Genomic DNA, 20180 nt, shown 5'->3' on the forward strand with positions numbered 1-20180 from the left:
TTTCTGAAAGTCTGGTTTACCCTTTAATAAAAATGCAACACAACACAAACATATTCATTATTTAAACGTTACAAAGGTCAACCACTGTCTAGATTCCCACACATTTGATCAAAATTTGAAGATTGCACTCATAGATTAATATTTTGCCAATTAAATATAATAGAGCATAAACAGAAACATTTACATGCGCTCCATAAATTCCCATGACTTTTACAGGGTTGAAAAAAAAAAAAAAATTCTGTGACTGTGGGAACCCTGTATATCATTTATTATTCCTATATACATAATTAATATACATACAGAGGAATTCAGTGCTTGGGACAGGGGGCAAAGTTCTCTTTGGAACAAGTTCTCAAGAACAGGTTCCATGCACTTTCAGTATCTTTATAGACACTTTTCTAAACATAAGTACATCAGTACAATTAAAGCCCAAATGATCCAACCGCAACAGTTGCGGTAAACCACATAATGCATATTACATAACCCACAGACACAACCACTGACCAAATGAAAAAGCAAAGTCATAAAAAAATGATTTTCTCATTCAAAATTCACATGAGTATATCTGTTTTGGCCTAAGGGTCTGAGCAAGCAAAGCTGATGGGTGCGGCTGTGGGTGGGGTTTCTGTCACTCAGCAGTGCTGATTGGCTGGCTGTTGTAGTCGGTAGACTCCATTTTGAGGATGTAGGGAATGATGCTGTCGATCTGGACGTTCCCGATGAGACCGGCGAAAAAGAGCTCTTCGGTCACCGCCGCGCTCATGAGCCGCAGAGCAGGCAGACGAACTAACAGTTTTGAAAGACTTTGAAAGAGAATTTATAGTTTATTTTCTAGTCATAACTAATCGATCTCAAATACAACTAAATAAAAAAAGAAGTTTCTGAATACTTAAAATTAATTAAACTATAATTATGCAAGCTGATATAGTGACTCACCGATATGTGTCCTCTGGATACACTTTGCTCACATAGTCCTGTAGTTCCATGTAGGCTTTCTCCTGAAAGCGTTCGATTTGAAGGGTGCCATCCACTCCACAGTGATCTATGACAAACAAACAAAATCAGCTCCATTCTAATGGGGTTTTTTTTCCATTTCCTTCCTATTTTTCAGATGAACTCCAGTTGTGCTCACCTGGGCTGAAGAGAACCACAGCTTTGAGGTAAGCATATTCATATGCATCGGGACTCATGCGACTCATACTGTTACAAAATTCCTGCATACGCCAGATATGCTCCATGACAAGCTTCACCCGCTCCGGGGACAATTTTTCTGTTCAACACACACACATTTCTTATTAGGTATCTGTGAATTAACTCCTAATTATTTATTTTAGATGATATTTGAACAATTCACTTTAGTACAATGGCAATATTAAAGCCAATAATTTTATTTTTGATCCAAGTATTTCATTTGTTTTCTCTACAGTGTGGCTCAAAAGTTTGGGCACCCCTTGCAGAATCTGTGAAAATGTGAATAATATTCAAAAAATAAGAGAGATCATACTAAAATGCATGTTATTTTTTATTTTGTACCGTCCTGAGTAAGATATTTTACATAAAAGATGTTTACATTTAGTCCACAACACAAATAACACGATAACCCCATTCAAAACTAAAGAACTAATGCAGAACTAAATGGAAAAAAATTATATTTCAACAAAATAATTTTTAAGAAAAATTTGGCCATCTTCATCGTGTTCAAAAGTTTTCACCCCCCAACTCTTAATGCATCTTGTTTCCTTCTGGAGCATCAGTGAATGTTTGAACCAAATATGCAAAGAAGCTGGAAAACTGAAGAATCTGCAGGACCTTAAAGATTTTTCTGAAGAACAGTTCTCAGTTTAGCTGTTCAGAACAAACAAGGGACTCATGCACAACCATCAGAAAACAGACAGACAGTCGTGGATCATCCAGGTTACCACACACAGTATTAAGAACCAAGGGTTCCCAAACTTTTATATGGGGTTATTTTAATAATTTCAGAATTTTTTTGTCTTGTGGACTAAATGTAAACATCTTTTATGTACAATATCTTACTCAGGACGGTACTAAATAAAAAATAACATGTATTTAGTATGATCTCTCTTATTTTGTTAAAATTATTCACATTTTCACAGATTCTGCAAGGGGTGCCCAAACTTTCGAGCCCCACTGTATATAAGAGTGCTCCAATGATGTCATATCGATGTAGGCCAGTCCAAAAGTTAGCATCATCCTTGGTCCTTTGACAAAAACAAATAGAATTTTTTAACTGGCTTTGGATTATTGTAGTTCAATTAATTAATTTATTGTTAAATAACCCCTGTGACCAAAAAAAAGCTCAATGTGATGAATTTAGAAGTCTTTATACAAATTGCTGTAAGAAAGATTTTTTTTTTTAACATAGGCTATAAACAAGCTACATGGGAAAGTTGCACTAATCAGGTTGACCTTGTTTCTAGGCCTACAGAAATATGTCATCACTGCAGCACTCTATATCAAACCTAATATTTTTTTTATATTTAATGTATGTAAAATATTTAGCTGTCTGTATACTTTAGTATAGGGTCTCTGACATGTTGGCAAAAGCCTGAATTAACAAACTAAAGTTGAGTTGCTAAAAGTTATGACAGTAACATAAAAGATGTAGGAGATCCGCAAACAAGAGCTTGAAGTCCACAAACCTTCATCCAGGTTGGTCTGTAAGTGGCTGATTATGGCTGTGAGGATTGTTTCCACATTCATAATGTGTGAACACTGAGCCAGACCTAAAGCAAACAACTCATTCCAGCAGGCCTTCATCAGCGTGATGCTGTTCTCTGAGCTAAACACCAAAAATACAGAAAAGAAAATGAGGACACAACCACAAATTCACAAATAAAACCATTACACAGTGCACTGTAAAGTGTAAGGAACAGATTAGGGGGAAAAGTATGCCTACAGTTCTGTTTCACTGCCCGAAGAGCAATGTTTTAGGGTTTTATGTGAGAACTCATGCACAAAGGTCTGTATTAAAAGATGCTGTCTCCTCAGATTTTGAATTTGTTGACCAACTTCTAATGCAGCATTGCATGTATTCTTTCTCTTGCCAGAATGTAATTCAGTGAATTTTATAACTAAGATGGTGGTGAAGTGCTGATTATAAATATAATTAATTTTGTACTTAAAGTATATTATATACAGTACTGTGCAAAAGACTTAGGCCACTAGTATTTTCACCAACAACAAAAAATGGTTTAGTGCTCCACACAGAGATCTGATCTCTTTGTGGAGCACTGGCTGTTGTCAGACTTCTTGTTCGAACAAAAATAAAAAAAACTACAATTTTACTATTAAATGGCAAAAGGAAGGTTTGGAAATGTCAACTGATATTTACTACTGACACTACAGCAAACTATACAGCAATATAACTGGCTTAAAACCATTTTTTGTTGATGAAAATGCTAATGGCCTAAGACTTTTGCACAGTACTGTATATTAAAAATATAGATTTTTATATATTTAATTATTAAAATAATATTTTTAGCCCATTTTCATCTGTATTTAGTGCGATCCACTTATGATCACCTGAAACCAGTTGTAATCGGGGCCATTCATTCACTCACCCAAGAGCCTGGAAAGCTGGAATAGAGCGTGCCCAGTGCATGGAGAGGAACAGCAGACGGGAAGCTGATTCACAGATGTAATTCAGATTCAGGAAGTCTGGCATGGGCAGCGGCATCATCAGCTACACAAAATATTGAATACAGCTTGTTATTGGGCCACCATTTTTGGTGCTGTAACTGCAGTGTGTGCAAGTCTAACGTCGGACCTTAAAGGGCACATGCATATCTGAGAGCAGCGGTCCTTCTAGTTCCAGCAGGGCGGTGGTCTGTTCATCAACCCTGACAGACCCCTCAGCCACCTCTTCCCCACAACCCTCCCCAGGCTGAAGCACCTTTGTGAGCGTGTCAAAGGCCCTGGATACACAACAAAAACACAGAACATTTAAGCACAGCCACGTACCGCACATCTTCTAGACTTGATCTATAGAAGTGGCTTCCGCACCGTGTGACATCATTCGACTCATCCCTTTGAATGTCCGTCATAACGCTGTCATCGTTACTCATGGTCTCCATCCTCGATAGGTCGGTACTGCTGTCCATCATCTCACGACTTTTGCTGAGGTGACCGAGAGACGTGACCACGTTGGCCAAGGTACCCAGATCTCCTTGACTAGAATCATTCTAAAATGAACATCAGAAAACATCAATGTCTTTTATATTTTTTTAAATCTTACTTTTAAAAAAATAAACATGTATAGAAAATTCACAAATTTAATGCTGAAAAAACAAAAACTACCATTATATAAAAATACTTTAATTATAATTTAAATAATATTTATATGTTGCGTTATATACATTTTCGGTAATGAAATCCGAGTGGAATGTGTTTATTTTGTATACAAATAATGTCACAATGCAAAAATTCTAAAATAGGCTTCATTTTATATATATATATACAGTATATATATTTATATATATATTTTTTTTTTTTACAAATGTTTAATTATGTGTGAACCTGTCTGTGAAATCCAGGCTAAAGTTTCATAATCTAATTATGAGATAACAAGCATCAAAGTTTGATTTCAACCATTAATATCACTATGACTTCAATCTTTGACATTGCCTTACTCAGTCAGTATTAAAGATATCAAGGTTATATCTTCACAGAATGTTCTTTAAATTATGATTTTATGTAAAACAGTACAGACCAAAAGTTTGGACACACCTTCTCATTCAAAGAGTTTTCTTTATTTTCATGACTATGAACATTGTAGAGTCACACTGAAGGCATCAAGGGTTATTTGACCAAGAAGGAGAGTGATGGGGTGCTGCGCCAGATGACCTGGCCTCCACAGTCACCGGACCTGAACCCAATCGAGATGGTTTAGGGGTGAGCTGGACCGCAGACAGAAGGCAAAAGGGCCAACAAGTGCTAAGCATCTCTCGGGGAACTCCTTCAAGACTGTTGGAAGACCATTTCAGGTGACTACCTCTTGAAGCTCATCAAGAGAATGCCAAGAGTGTGCAAAGCAGTAATCAAAGCAAAAGGTGGCTACTTTGAAGAACCTCGAATATGACATATTTTCAGTTGTTTCACACTTTTTTGTTATGTATATAATTCCATTTATAATTCCACATGTGTTAATTCATAGTTTTGATGCCTTCAGTGTGAATCTACAATTTTCATAGTCATAGTCAAGAAAACTCTTTGAATGAGAAGCTGTGTCCAAACTTTTGGTCTGTACTGTATATATGTGCATCTTACAGTAACAGCTGAGGGTCTATTAGAACTAGAAGGAACTAGACTTCTAATAACAATATTAATAATTTATAATGATAATCATTAATGTATTATATATTTTACAACATATCATGGATTTAATATATGTTTTATGTAAAAAAACAAAACAAAAAAAAAAACAATTACCTGATCTGGTGAAGAAGGGATTAAAATGGTGTTGTCAAGTTTGGACAGAGACTGCTGGATGTTCAAGAGCATGTTTGAATCCAGTAAACTGGTGGACCTGTGATCAGACCCAGCGTTAGGAAAAAAAAAGATTGTATTTGACACAATCACACATTCACATTTATACCTGGTAGTCTCTTTTTCACTAACAAACGTTGGCATGGCGGCGAGAGGACTGCAGAGGTTTTTACGGATGTAGATCTTTTCGATGGAGGGCGCACAGTTTGCTGGCTTCTCTCTCGACACCTCTACCGGTTTCCTCTCACACTGAACAGCTGTGAAATATTAATATTTTTAAGCAGGTGAAAACATTAAGTCTAGCCAGCACGCCCCTCCTAAAAATGCCATGATTAGAGTCATCAGTCATGAATCTGATTTGGACTCACAGTCTTGTTTCATGCCGAGGGCCATGCAGCGCTGCAGTCTGCAGTACTGACAACGGTTCCGATGGTGTTTGTTGATGACACATCCTCCAGACCCGCGGCACGTGTACACCAGATTCTTCCTAATGCTGCGCTTGAAGAAACCCTTACAGCCCTCACAGCTCACTGCTCCATAATGACGACCTGAACAGTACAGAAACAGCTGTTTACAAAAGTAACACAATCAAATTGTGTTTGAGGTCTAAAATGATTGAAAACATGACTGAGTGTGTTTGTGTGTCATGTACCTGAGGCCTTGTCTCCACAAACTACACAATACTCCACTGGAAGTTTCGTAGTGCCCTGTTCTGAGCCCTCCGTCACAAACTGAAAAACCAAACATTCTAATCTAAATATGACCAATAATACTGTGCAAATTACAAAAGGAAATACGGTCTATATAAGCACACAAGCAAGTACAAACTATCACAATACAAACTTCTAAGAGAGAACTACAATTACAGTAAGTTTAAAAAACGGTGAACCAAAAATGGTACAGTGATTGTCTTTAAACATATACTCCATTTGATAGTGTGCGTGAACACAGGTGGTTGACACATGCAGAAGAAACTTTCATCTTCTTCCAGTGTCTGCACTATTTCTCTACAGAAGTTATGACTGATAAATTAAATTGAAAGTTGCAGTTGTCTATTGTTGTTGCAGTCTCCAGTGGTGGTAGTACTGTTCTGTAGGGATTTAATGATTAACTGCGATCCAGTTGAAAATCGATTCAAATATGTGACAATTCAAATCGGTTGAGATGGTAAACAATCGCGATTCAATTAGAGGTATGAGTTTATATGAATATATGTCTGAGGGGAACTTATGCTCTTTAGAAAAGTTAAGATGTTTTTTTTTTCTTTTCATCTTGGCTCTGTATAATGCATATTAAAGTTCTTAAGTGCAGCCAGCACTGGTTTGTTTACAGCAGAAACCAAGGAAACGCTTTAAGCGCCACCTGCTGGCAGAGAGTGAATCTGCATCTCATTCAGCTCGTCCACTGTTTCATGCAGATATTTTTATGTATAGTTCCACAAAACTGAATTCAAATCATTCTGTTTTTGTTTCAAATTTCAAAATTATACAATCCAATTTAGATTAAAAACTGCTCATGTTGCATGTTTGCAGCATCTTTGTTTGGATCATTATTAAAATGCAGCGGTTGCCTGGAAAGAGCACAGACAAAGCCTTATTTTGTTTATATGAAGAGATTTCTTGTATTTTTGTTACTTACTTATTTGATTATTTATTTATTTATTTAGTTTTGTTATGTACATATACATTATATTTACATTTTGTTATTTAGCAGACACTTTTATCCAAAGTGACTTACAAATGAGGACAACAGAAGCAATCAAAACCAACAAAAGAGCTAAGTGCTATATTAGTATATTATTATATTATTTCAATTTCATAAAAAAAGAAATTGCAGCATTTTGCCCAAGCAATAACAAAAGGACACATTTAATTTAATAATTTGTCTGAAATCTCATTTTGTAAAAAAAAAATAAAAAATTGTGAATCGAATCGTGAAATCAAAAACTGTACTTTGGGCTTAAATGAGTGGTGCCTGTGTACCTGGATTTGTTGTCCTGTCAGCTCAGGTGATGCAAACAGCAGTTGATTGACAGCTGACCCATTGGCAGAAGTCAAGATGACCTTGGCTGGTGAGTTCTCCTGTTTGATGAACAGTTTCTCCTGGTTGGGGTAATCCAGGTTAGCTAATATAAACTGCTGCTTGCCGGCTCCAGCCTGATCAATGGCTGTGACTATCTGCACCTTCTGAGCCAACTGCTGCTCCGTCAAAATCTGATACGACACATGATAACAAAGACCATCAGAAAGAAAGCTAACGGCATTAGCAATGATAGAGTTGGCAAGTGTGTGTTTGCACCAACACAAGTGATGGCATTTGTCTGTTCAGATCAATACACACACATACACACACACAACGGTTGAAAAGCTGGATGAAAATGCATATTCACTCTCTGACAGTAGGTGGGTCTTACGGAAAAGCAGAAACACAGACGTACACAGCTTTCCGGTTCGGACACCCACTTGTCACAGAAAAGTAAGCGCAAATCTAATTGGTTGGCCCGCTGTTTTGCAGTGTGATGGAAAAGATATTAAAACACAAAATGTGTATAGTTGAAATGCAAAAGTTCACCCTAATAGAAGCATTAAAGGGTTGGTTCACCCAAAAATCTAAATTATGTCATTAATAACTCACCCTCATGTCATTCCAAACCCGTAAGACCTCCGTTTATCTTTGGGACACAGTTAAAGATATTTTAGATTTAGTCCGAGAGCTCTCTGTCCCTCCATTGAAGCTGTGTGAACAGTATACTGTCCATGTCCAGAACGGTAAGAAAAACCTCATCAAAGTAGTCCATGTGACATCAGAGGGTCGGTTAGAATTTTTTGAAGCATCGAAAATAAATTTTGGTCCAAAAATAGCAAAAACTACGACTTTATTCAGCATTGTCTTCTCTTCCGTGTCTGTTGTAAGACAGTTCAAAACAAAGCAGTTTGTGATATCCGGTTTACGAACGAATCATTCGATGTAACCAGATCTTTTTTGAACCAGTTCACCAAATCGAACTGAATCATTTTAAACGGTTCGCATCTCCAATACGCATTAATCCACAAATGACTTAAGCTGTTAACTTTTTTTAATGTGGCTGACACTTCCTCTGAGTTAAAACAAACCAATATCCCGGAGTAATTCATTTACTCAAACAGTACACTGACTGAACTGATGTGAAGAGAGAACATAAGATGAACTCAGAGTCGAGCCAGATAACGAACAAAAGACTGACTGACAGTGTACTGTTTGAGTAAATGAATTACTCCGGGATATTGGTTTGTTTTAACTCCGAGGGAGTGTCAGCCACATTAAAAAAAGTTAACAGCTTAAGTCATTTGTGGATTACTGCTTATTGGAGACGAGAACCGTTTAAAACGATTCAGTTCAATTTGGTGAACTGGTTCAAAAAGATCCGGTTACATCGAATGATTCGTTCGCGAACCGGATATCAAAAACTGCTTTGTTTTGAACTCTCTCACAACAGACACGGAAGAGAAGACAATGCTGAATAAAGTCGTAGTTTTTGCTATTTTTGGACCAAAATGTATTTTCGATGCTTCAAAAAATTCTAACTGACCCTCTGATGTCACATGGACTACTTGGATGATGTTTTTCTTACCTTTCTGGACATGGACAGTAGACCGTACACACAGTTTCAATGGAGGGACTGAGAGCTCTCGGACTAAATCTAAAATATCTTAAACTGTGTCCCGAAGATAAATGGAGGTCTTACGGGTTTGGAACGACATGAGGGTGAGTTATTAATTACATAATTTAGATTTTTGGGTGAACTAACCATTTAACAGCCATTCATTAAAATTTTCTCACAAACATTCAGTCTAAGTCACCTGCAGGCCTCCATCTGCAGACACCAGCTGAATTCTGGGACTTTCTCCTTCCATGATACCCTTCTGTCAGAACCAAGGCTCAGCAACGCCCCATCAGCCACAAGCCCACCTGAGAAAAACAACACACAACTCAGAGACTCTCAAAGATCCAAATCAATCATGTACAATAAGACCTTGTATAAGTCATGGGGAAACTATATATTTCCAAATAATATTTCACACATCTCTATATTTATATTTCAAATCTTTATAAATGCTAATATATAACTGAAAAATTTAGAATGGGGGTCCCTTACACAAGGATGATCATAATTTGGGGCCTGTGCCATCTAAAAAAAGGTAAAACCCATTATACAAGTGAACAGAATTTTTGGTGTTGTGTTTTCTTGAGTGGTATTATCATGTGCAAAATTTGCCGCCAAGATGCTAGGGTGCTGTGGGGGATTGCTATGTAATTTTTTTAAGTGCATTTCTGGAGATGTGCTAATCCAAGTCTCCATGACATTCTGGTCTCCAGATGTGGCTTAAGTCCTTTCTTTAAAGTCTGAGATTTTTTTACCCGTCTTATCATCTGCCGGGCAAACATCTGAAGTTTGATCTCTTAGAAAAGTCCTGAGCATAATGTTTCAGGTATACATTACATCCCTAAGTCTAGGTTCAGGGGTTTGATAAAATAATTACGTAAAGGTCTACCTCAGTTTCTGGTATGTTTCAGCTTTCATTATCAGTCAGATGATCCATGACTTTGCAGTTCTTGTCATTCCATCATCTTTTTCACCTTGACCAATTACTGAAATCAGGTCTCTTTATTATAATTATTATGCTCTACAGATGTTTGAGTATTCTGTTTAGTGTTGTCAATCACTTCAGACTGATAAAAGAAAAAGTGAAACCTCACTGGCATCTGATTAGCAGTAGCTACATTAGCACACTAGCCAGCGTCGCGTCTTGGTTTTACTGTTTTGTAAAGAAATAAATGACTTGATGGATGAATGCAATCTAGCGTGAATGACAGCTGGGGGTCAGAAGCTCTTGTGGAATGTATGGGTGTTGATCCGGGAAGATAAAGATAGATCTGTTCCTGTAGGTTAAAGGTCATGATTGAAGGGTTAAAGCTCCCCGCGCATAACGTTACACAGAGGGACATGCACTGCAGCAGCTCTTCACGCGTTAAGTACAGGATACATCTCATATCTTCCAATATTTTGATCACCAAATGACAACTTAACCGATTGGAATGATCGTCTTTGTGTTATCTTGCGATCGGTATTCGTGTTTATCAACGCAATGATAACAGATTAGCCCACTGATAGCGTTAGCCTGCTAAATATCGTCATATCTGCATTCGATTTGTTAGTAGGTCAATTAGCTGCTTTGTTATGTATGTTTATTGTTCTTAAATAACCAAAAAAAGCTCTGACGGTTAGTTAAGTATCATACATTCGACGGTAGGGATCTATGTTTTCTGTTTTGCTAGCGGCTACTACGCTAACGCGTGTTAGCAAGCCGGCTATCAACACTGCTATTATTCTCCTGTATTATTTATCCTAAGCAATTACTGCAAGCACAGTGTGCTTTAACAACATAGAAAGGGTTGTTCTTACCCTGAACGCGTGGAAATTGTCCAAAAACTGTGATGATTTGATAAATTATCATAAACTGACGGCTCACAGCAGCTACAGGAGGTCAGAGTTCGCGACCCGCTCAAAACAGACCCGCACGTCTGCGCATGCGCAAATGCACTCGTGAGACAGGCAGCGACAGCATTGGTTTTAGTGAAGGTTGAGCGGTACTAGTGTATTTACCACGTTAACCAACATGATTAACTAGAATTAGATTTCTTTAATAGGACTGCTCTAGGAAGCCGAAATGATACATTGAGGAAGAATTGGATGCATGTTTGGCAATAACGTCCCAGTTCAGCTGATTTTTAGATTTCCTGCTTTGACTAATGTCAACAAGCATTTATTAATATTAATTATTAATATTAATAATAATTTATTAATAAATGTTAGAAATAACATTATCTAAGATTAATAAATCCAGTAAAATTATTGTTCCATTTTAGTTAAATAAGGTTAATTAATGAACCTTATTGTAAAGTATTACAGATTTCTTTCATGATATCTGTAACAGTGCCACCAAATCTTGTAAAAGCTAACGCAGTTGGCCATCAGCCACTCCACTTTCTTATTATTGGTACCAGCCAAGAACCTGTCAATAGGAATGTGAACTGCACAATGTATTTTTCATATTTATATTCAGCAAATATACACCAAGTTATTATGCAACCAAGTTTAACCGGACTTACAGACATGTTATCTTATTACATTTCAAATATTTAGTAAAAAGTATTTGCACTTTACATTTATGTCAGGGCATAGCCTAACTCCCTTGAAATCCTCAAGATATTAACACATTCATGATGTAAAACCTTCTGGAGATGCACAGAACTTTGGGACACAACAGTGAACTAGTGACAAAATTGACAAGAATCGTCAGGAATAGCAATTATATTTTTCTTCCAAGTAAAAGAAAAAACAAAGTGGCGTATCTAATGTTTCCCAAAATGCAAAACAATCTTACAAAATGTAAACAAACATTAAAATGCACAAATATAATCAATATCGAACATATTACTGCAAAACAAATAATATTAATTTCTTGGTCTTGTTACACTCCAAACAGTGAAAGATCAGTGGCTTTCTGTAGCTGGAGCTGACAAAGGACCTTATTGAAAACTGTAGAGAATATAAAATGTTAAGAGATGTGGTCCTGAACAAGGTGCATTAGAGTATTTAATGTGTGTTATATCTTTCCCTGATAAGAGCACTAGTTTTCCTCTAGGTATTCACAGCCGGTGTGCTATAATGTCTTATATAGTGAGTTAAAACAGTGCTGAGTTAGCCAGCCTGGCACTGTGTCTCTACTACCCATAATTCATTGAGGCCAATAACAAACTGAAATATTTTAAATACACCTGCATTATATTACCATTTACAAAATATGTACACTTCCAGTTCTGTCCAGTTTACGGTTTAAAACAACAGTCAAAACACCTACATTGTACAAGAGTTTTTAAAATGTGTAAGATTATTAAAACATTTTTGCAACAGTAAGACTGAAAACCAAATAAAAAGGGCATTTTTCAGGAAATTAGAGCAGAAAAAAAAACTTTTAAATTGTTCATAAAACCATTTTTCCACAAATTGTCGCATATAATGAAATGAATTGTTCGTAAAAAGAACATGCTTACATGCAATGCAAACCGTTCATGTAAGCATGAAAAAAAAATTCTTATGGAAATTCCATGCATGAAGCGTGGAATCACTATATATATAGAGAGAGAGAGTGTCCCCCCCCCCATAAAAATGCTTGATTTGTTAAAAAAATATTTAGGATTCTTTACACTCAGAACGTGTATCATTCTTTAAAAATGTTTTTACGTAAATAATGTAGGTAACGCATGAACTGTTCGTAAAACCATAGGTTCAGGTAAACTGTCGCAATCACTACTTTCTTAAAAAAAAAACATTGTGTTAATGGTCACATTCAATGCATCATTCATTCGTAAAACCATACAGCAACTTTCACCATCAATGTACAGAACAATAGTTTTATGTAAAAATAAGTCATAAAGTCACTCTGTGCATCATGATTAAGGCCCAGTCATTTTTTTAAGCCTTCTCTTCTCAGCTTCACAGTTGAGTCCAAAATCTCCCATAATGCACCATGCCAGACTGCACGGACTGCGCCACATGACCGTGCCAAAAATGCGACCTGGCATCAGACATTCCTTTGTCATATTTGCTCATGCACATTCAAACTTGACTATGAATCACACCCCTGGCCGAATCTTTTTAAACCTTCTTCAGGCAACAAGTGATACTGCAATTAGATTAAGACTGTCCCTATGACATCATAGTGGAGTGGGTAGAATGAATTCAGATTGAAACATGATTCACAGGCAAACCTAATGGTCAGGAGTTAATGAAAACGTCTATATCTAGTGCTCATGACAAGTCATTGCCTTTTTTGACCTTGAATGCGTTGTGGGCAGGATTCATGGTCATTTTAAGCACCAAAAGCAACTGGCACAAAGAGGCAGTGTTTCTTTAAAATTATATTAAGAACAAAATGATTGATTAATACCTCACATTTCTGAAGTACAATGGAGGCAGACTGATTAAACTGCATCATTGTACCCTCATTAGGGTGCTTAAGATAGATTAATGCATAAACTACATGTGCCAACATCCTTTGCTTCAAACTGGGTTTTGATTTATGCATCCTCAAACTCACTGCTTGTGTACACAGTGCAGAGACCCAGACGAATAACATTTATTCATTCTGTTTAATCCAACTGAATCCAGTCAAAGGATCATGGCCTCTTGAAACGCCTCAATCCATCTGAAAAAAGCAGCACATATTTAGTTCGAAGCAATGAATCTTAGATTAGATTAATAGAACAAACTCTATGCAACTCAGTCTACAACAAAGTGCTTGTGTACCTCTGAGCAGTGGGAATGTCCTCTGCTCTGAAGATGTCGTAGAGTGTGTTTTTATGGTACAGTTTAAACTGCAGTTTCTGAGCCGGTCCTGTCTTCTCCTCTCGGAGGAAAAAGCCCAGCAGCGGTTGACTCTCCAAAGCCGCAACATCCTGAAAACAATGCAATCGTCATCACATGACAGCTTTTATGACGCCATACACAGCTGCGGACTCTCACGATATTATGAAACACAGTAAAGGGGAACATTTGAGTTAAAAAAGTGACACTACTGATGTAATTAAAGTTTTGAGTATTGCAAAAGTAGACGTTTCCATAATCATAGTTCCCCTGATAACAAGCAACTTTTTCCAACAAATGATCTATAATGGCAAATAGTCTAATGCAATAGGTTTACAAAAAGAAAATTCCCTTTCAGACACAAAATTTATGGGTGGAGAGTTTCAAACTGAATCACCACTAACACAATTTACTAAAGTTTGCGCTTGTCGTATTACTGGTATTTGCGGCATTATTTAGGGATATACGAAAAATATCGCAAGATATTTAATGCACATCTTTTCAGTAAAGCTGGTTAAGTAAACAGCAGTAAACCATAAATATCGGCAGATATTTAATGCGCATCTTTTCAGGAAAGCTGGTTAATTAAGTAAACGGCAGTAAACCATAAATATCGGCAGATATTTAATGCGCATCTTTTCAGTAAAGCTGGTTAAGTAAACAGCAGTAAACCATAAATATCGGCAGATATTTAATGCGCATCTTTTCAGTTAAGCTGGTTAATTAAGTAAACAGCAGTAAACCATAAATATCGGCAGATATTTAATGCACATCTTTTCAGTAAAGCTGGTTAAGTAAACAGCAGTAAACCATAAATATCGGCAGATATTTAATGCGCATCTTGTCAGTAAAGCCGGTATTTATGCCGATATTTATGGTTCATCCCTACTATTGTTGAAAGATAAAATAAATTATGAGTAGCTTCCTCAACATTAAAAGTTATTACGCAAGTAAAGGCTGCATACTTCACTAGCGGCGTAAGTGTAGAGGACTTTGTTCTTAATGACGAACCACAGCCTCTTCCACGGCTTCTTATGGCCTTTAGATCTTTGCAGATATCCACTCATGGAGGAGTTCTCAGTGTTGGCAGACACCTGTGAGCGAGATGACACTTTAATACTAGTGATGCATTAATAAGACATCAGCGTTGTTGTAGAAACAGACGCCTTCATTACAATGACATTACATAAAGTTACGTGAACGCTGCATCCATTGCATTATGTGTAATGTACAACTTCACGTTACCTCTTTGAGGGCAGAAGGAATCCTCTTCTGTTTTCTAGAAAAAGCAAATGTTGAACTCCGCCCACTAGGGGAAACGGCCACACTGGATTGGTCGCCTAAGACACAAAAGCAAAACAGCATATTAGAAAGAAATGTGTAGTATTTGCCTGTACAATAACAACACTGTTGCTATGTGGTTGCTTAGGTTTTCAAATGGTTTGGTTATGCGCTGTATTTGAATATGAGCAAACATCACTAAAAACTAGCCATGTCCAATAATTTTTTTTTAATGAAAATACTAGTAAGTGGGAGAAAGAGTATTTGAAATATGAGAAGAAAAGTTGGCCTGACAGCAGAAATCTCATACCCTTGTGCTGTAGTTTAATATAGCAGTGGTCACACACTCGTGCCAGCTGATTTTTCAGGTATTCCAGGTAGTATTTATTGGATGAACACGCCTGACACACCACCTGTTGCCACAACAAATGGAAATCAGACCTAATTTTTCATTCAAAAATAAAAAAGGCGTAGAACTTCTCTCATTTCTAACCTTCCCGCAGGCACGGCAGTGGTGGCGTCTCCAGGTGAGCGTGAACTCACACGTGCAGATCATACACATGGTCGTTCGCAAATCTGGAATCCAGATAGGAGCTTTAGAGCCCAGCGGTAGACCATCATCAGAGACTCCCTCCAACTACACATGAAAAAAAAGTGAACTTGAAATAGTGTTCTGCAACAGCATTTTTTAATATAGATAGATTTTATTATATATAGAATTATGAATATTTGACATTGGACTTGTTAATCACACATCAGTATTCCTGCAAAAAAGAAAAAAGTCTTATTTTTCATGTTTTCCAGTACAAATATCTAAACATTCTTAAATCAAAATTAATTTATTTGAGATGCAAAATGAAACTGAATTGAATTATGATCAGGAATTTATCACACTTTATATTTTACATTGCATTAGGTTGAATTCATACAAGAACCAATATCTCCCAATATGGTAAGAAAAACTTAATGAAATGAAAGGGTAAACAATTTTAGTTTTCTCACCTAATTTGGCTGATATTGTTTCCTAAGCAAGACTTAAACAAGACTTTTATGTCATTCTGCATCTCAAAGAAATGTACGTTTAAAGAATGTTTAAATATTTATGCTGAAAAGAAGACGAAAATCACTCTTCGCAGTGTATACATGTCAGTGAAGACCCTATAAATTTAATGGAAACAAAGTCACACTTAAATGCACCCACCTCTAGGCTTCGACTGGAAAAGAAAGAAATCTTCTTTCTGGTGTAGTCATCTATTGCTTTAGCGATGGCTTCCAGCCATTCGTCTCTTTCTGTGGCTGAACTGCAAACATTATTTTACCGTCTGTGATTTCAATTTCAATTGTTTTGGCACCAAGTGATCAAAGGATCATTATGGTGTATAATTCTTCTTCGCACTGCTGATATTTCTTTAATGTAGACCCCACACACAAATCATTGTGGTTGTGTGTTTGTGTATTTCTTACTTGGCAGACAGTATGAAGGAGCGTTCCACACTCTCAATGTTTAATTCATTCTGATAGGCCTCCTGACTTGGTTTGCTCACCTATTGAAGACGTGGGACACACACGACACGTTACAACTCTTGTAAGTTTGTGTGTGTGTATGTATGGAAGTATTATGATGGTGGATGTGTGACCTTCATGCCAGCCAGAGAGAGCATGCTGTTGACTTTATACTGGCCAGACTGAACAGGAGTTGTGTACAGCAGAATATCATTAAACTGTTGAGAGAAACAAAAAATTGGTGGCTGTTACATCATTCACAATTTATATATATATATAACATAAAATACTAAAATAACATTGTAGATTTTATAATAAAATCTCACCAAGAAGAACATTCTGGGCTGCATAACTTTCCTGGAGAGTTTCATCAGAGTGCCCTCCTTTAAGAAAACCTGCGTGTGCAACATGAGCATGTTTAAATTCACAACACAGAGACCGCAGACTCAGACACAAAGAATCAGGAGGCATTGAGTTTCTCACCCTGCCAGGCTGGACGATTTCATGGTGACCGTTCAGACTGTACTGCACCTGCATCAGCTTCTGGAAGTTATCCTGAAAAAAAGAGATGTTTAAGTCGTTCATGAATAAGTCATCTGTATGAGGTCTTAATGGTAGTTTGGTTGTGTTTGTTGTGTTACCCCTTGCTTCATGATGTCGTTCGCATGGTTTGCCACTTCTTTCACCACACTGAGGGCAGCTGGGTAAACCAAACCAACAGAAGCTCAATAAAACAGTTCAAAGATTTTTTTAGTAATCATTAAACAAGAAAAAAAGTGAATGTCAATCTATAATGAACTTTTTTTTTTTTCAATATTAAAGTCATAATGAAATGAAAGTAGTGACAGATATTTTCTTCTGTAGTGTCAGACATCTGAGTGAAACAGATTATTGAAAAAAAAGTGAATTAGATCAATGACATGTATTTAGAAAAAAAAGATTCATGCCAAAGTTAAAATAAGGAAATATTGGAAGTGGAAGCATCTATGAAAATTATGAATGCCTTTCTATGGAAACAAGGTTTACAATTCTACATTCAAATGAGCTACAATTTTTTGGTTCCTTAAAAACTGACCATCATTTACGACGATTCAATGAATGGGGTGATAGAAAACATGAGGCTGGTGTAAGACGATGGCCCTAGCTATAATTGTTGGCTACTGTGAATTTTATCAGGTCATTTTATTTTATTTATTTACTGGGCATTGGACATTTACTAAAAGCGCCACCTTAGCTGCATAATATGAGTCTCTTTAGAGAAAATGGTGTGCTCTTACTTTGTGTGTCTTTGTAGTCGGATGAATCCTCAGGAAGATTCTTCAGATAATCTGAAAGAGATATGAAAATTATTTGGAAGATTCAAAATTGGTTACAGAGATTTGTTGTATTCCCTAAATTACATGATTAGTTTAAAGTTTAATCATAAGTTTGTCCAATGCAAGAAAACATTTAAGAATTAAATTCACTTTAATTAGACCAAACTGTCGAAATCTAGCCAAAGCTCAAAAAGTCCACTAGCTGAAACAAATGATGTATCTTCTGTTTGTGGCTTCCTGTAATGGGCCTGATATCCTCCTGTTCTACTATTGAGTGCAGTGTGCACTCATCTGAGGGTGTGTACCTGTGAGCAGGAGCTGGTATTGAGGTATCCGCTGCACCGGTTTCAGCAGGTAATGCTTCAAGGCAAGACTAGCACAGCGAGGACTCGTCTAAGAATGAAAGAGAGGAATCTTAAATGTAAAGCATTACCAAATGTAACTGCAAACAAACGTACTGTTTTCAAACAGGATTCCTGTTCGGAAAAAGTACCCATATCCCTTTTAACAAAACTCAATTACTCGTTGTAATAGTATGTTATACACTAGATGTTATTTAGTATGTTATACATGATGTATGTTGTAATTTCAGTTTATTTCCAAAGTAAATTGTATTAGCAGAAAATTCTAAAAATATCAGGTATATTAGCAATATTTCTGGATCTACTGAAAGGAAGCTTCTTTTCTGTTTTCTTTTATAATAATTATTACTGATGGTAATAATGCACACAAACTCCTACCTCAAACTGGCGCACAACGTTGGCAAAAGGAGGATTTTTGCGACACTGTTCATCCAGCAGAGCCACATTATGGTCAAACTCTCGTATGTAGGTAGAGTACATCTTTAGATATGGACCTTTCTGAACGAAGATGTCAGCCAATCTCTGATGATCCGACCTGCGGTAGTCAGAGATTCCCAGAAACAAAACTGAGCAATGGGAAATCTAGGACTTTTTCTTATGAGTTAAAAGTTCTTAAATATTTTTTCTAATCAAGATCAATAAACTCCATCCGACTTCTAAAGGCTCTCATTCTTTTGGATCCTTATTTGAACTCTCTCTGCTATTACACACAAAACATACATGCTACTCACTATGACATCACTGAATTCAATGATGAAATAAATAAAAATTAAAAAATGTATGCATATAGCAGATGCTTTTATCCAAAGCGACTTACAGTGCATTCAGGCTAATATTTTTTACCTAACATGTGTTCTCTGGGAATCAAACCCACAACCTTTTGCGCTGCTAACACAAGCTCTACCACTGAGCAACAGGAACACTATGTGATGAACTGCCTTTAACTTTCCCTGAAAATTGACTGTTTACTATTGCCATTTTGCATTGTTGACACACTATTTTCCTATTTAATACTGTAAAGTGCTCTGACACAATCTGTATTGTTAAAAGCACTATATAAATAAAGGTGACTTGACTCGAAAACAAAAGTGACATGAAAATCATTTGCGATATATTTAACTTTAATATTGTGTATGTGCATTACCAGTGGGCTACTCTCTCCTCCAGCTCTTTCAGCAGGTCTTTATTGAGCTCGTAGAGTTGGGGCAGATAGTATAAGATCTGATTCAACACTTTCTCCTCCACCAGTGGCTTCCCGCTCGCACGAGTCGCTTTGGCAACTGCGTCCCGGAAATCCTGACACAGAAATGGAAAAGCTAGCTACTGCCAAAATTCCAAGGTATAGCGACAAAACAAAGACCGCTAGACAAGATGAGTAATAGCAAAAAACATGAGTTAACATCCGTGAATTCAAACCATCACTTTATTTACTAGCATTTAAACTTAAATAAAACAAACAGTGCCAGTAAGAGCCCATTTGAAACATTTGCCATAAATCTTTCAAGGTACAATTGCTATAAACTAGCACTCGACTAAACGTTTCCAAACACGATCAGGGTAAAAACAAACAAACTGAAGTGCATAAACTCGCAGCATAGTCCATCTACAGCTTTAACAGGAAGTAGAGAGAACATTTTCCCTCACACACACACACACACACACACACACACACGTGTCTTTAGGACAGCTGTTTGGGGTCATGGCCAAACAAGTGGGTTAAAGTGAGGGTGGGTGTAATTTCTTTCCCAAACTCTCTCTGTCCGTTGATCTCTTATTCCTTTACCACAGTCTCTTTGGACAAGC

The 20180-nt window shown here is 36.9% G+C and overlaps 2 protein-coding genes across 8 annotated transcripts in view; both read right to left on the bottom strand.

The window, feature by feature from the left end:
* On the bottom strand, window positions 1-11097 carry nr2c1 (nuclear receptor subfamily 2, group C, member 1). Of its 3 annotated transcripts, XM_059505497.1 has the most exons (14): window positions 10952-11096; window positions 9348-9456; window positions 7491-7721; window positions 6161-6239; window positions 5877-6056; window positions 5618-5765; window positions 5452-5548; window positions 4027-4205; window positions 3791-3938; window positions 3585-3706; window positions 2664-2803; window positions 1133-1270; window positions 937-1042; window positions 1-803 (listed from the first exon to the last, which is right to left on the bottom strand). In XM_059505497.1, the coding sequence occupies exons 2-14, from the start codon at window positions 9399-9401 to the stop codon at window positions 629-631; spliced, it is 1797 nt and encodes a 598-aa protein (XP_059361480.1). In that variant the 5' UTR covers window positions 9402-9456; window positions 10952-11096; the 3' UTR covers window positions 1-628. The 3 variants fall into 3 exon arrangements, with proteins under 3 accessions (XP_059361480.1, XP_059361478.1, XP_059361479.1); XM_059505495.1 differs by having other exon boundaries at window positions 5452-5765; window positions 10952-11097; XM_059505496.1 differs by lacking the exon at window positions 10952-11096 and adding an exon at window positions 9644-9663 and having other exon boundaries at window positions 5452-5765.
* A 1846-nt stretch (window positions 11098-12943) lies between these two features.
* fgd6 (FYVE, RhoGEF and PH domain containing 6) overlaps window positions 12944-20180 on the bottom strand; it is a 19468-nt gene continuing 12231 nt past the window's right edge. For all 5 annotated transcript variants that reach the window (XM_059505499.1, XM_059505498.1, XM_059505500.1 and 2 more), the window contains exons 6-21: window positions 19522-19673; window positions 18756-18912; window positions 18321-18408; window positions 17977-18027; window positions 17341-17399; window positions 17183-17254; window positions 17026-17094; window positions 16834-16917; window positions 16661-16740; window positions 16398-16497; window positions 15690-15833; window positions 15507-15609; window positions 15161-15255; window positions 14881-15009; window positions 13859-14007; window positions 12944-13757 (exon numbers count right to left, since the gene is read on the bottom strand). In XM_059505499.1, the coding sequence (XP_059361482.1) occupies window positions 13721-13757; window positions 13859-14007; window positions 14881-15009; window positions 15161-15255; window positions 15507-15609; window positions 15690-15833; window positions 16398-16497; window positions 16661-16740; window positions 16834-16917; window positions 17026-17094; window positions 17183-17254; window positions 17341-17399; window positions 17977-18027; window positions 18321-18408; window positions 18756-18912; window positions 19522-19673 (1569 nt within the window). In that variant the 3' untranslated portion in view covers window positions 12944-13720. The remainder of the gene's footprint in view (window positions 13758-13858; window positions 14008-14880; window positions 15010-15160; window positions 15256-15506; window positions 15610-15689; window positions 15834-16397; window positions 16498-16660; window positions 16741-16833; window positions 16918-17025; window positions 17095-17182; window positions 17255-17340; window positions 17400-17976; window positions 18028-18320; window positions 18409-18755; window positions 18913-19521; window positions 19674-20180) is intronic.

This window comes from Carassius carassius, chromosome 22 (genome assembly GCF_963082965.1).
Source record: "Carassius carassius chromosome 22, fCarCar2.1, whole genome shotgun sequence".
NCBI lineage: Eukaryota > Metazoa > Chordata > Actinopteri > Cypriniformes > Cyprinidae > Carassius > Carassius carassius.

Coding starts and splice junctions, on each gene's coding strand:
- nr2c1 (XM_059505495.1), bottom strand. CDS start 9,401: ATGGAAGGAGAAAGTCCCAGAATTCAGCTGGTGTCTGCAGATGGAGGC. Junction 4,206..5,451: donor TCCCTTCTTCACCAGATCAG/GTAATTGTTTTT, acceptor TGTTCATTTTAG/AATGATTCTAGTCAAGGAGA. Junction 1,043..1,132: donor TGTGGTTCTCTTCAGCCCAG/GTGAGCACAACT, acceptor TGTTTGTCATAG/ATCACTGTGGAGTGGATGGC.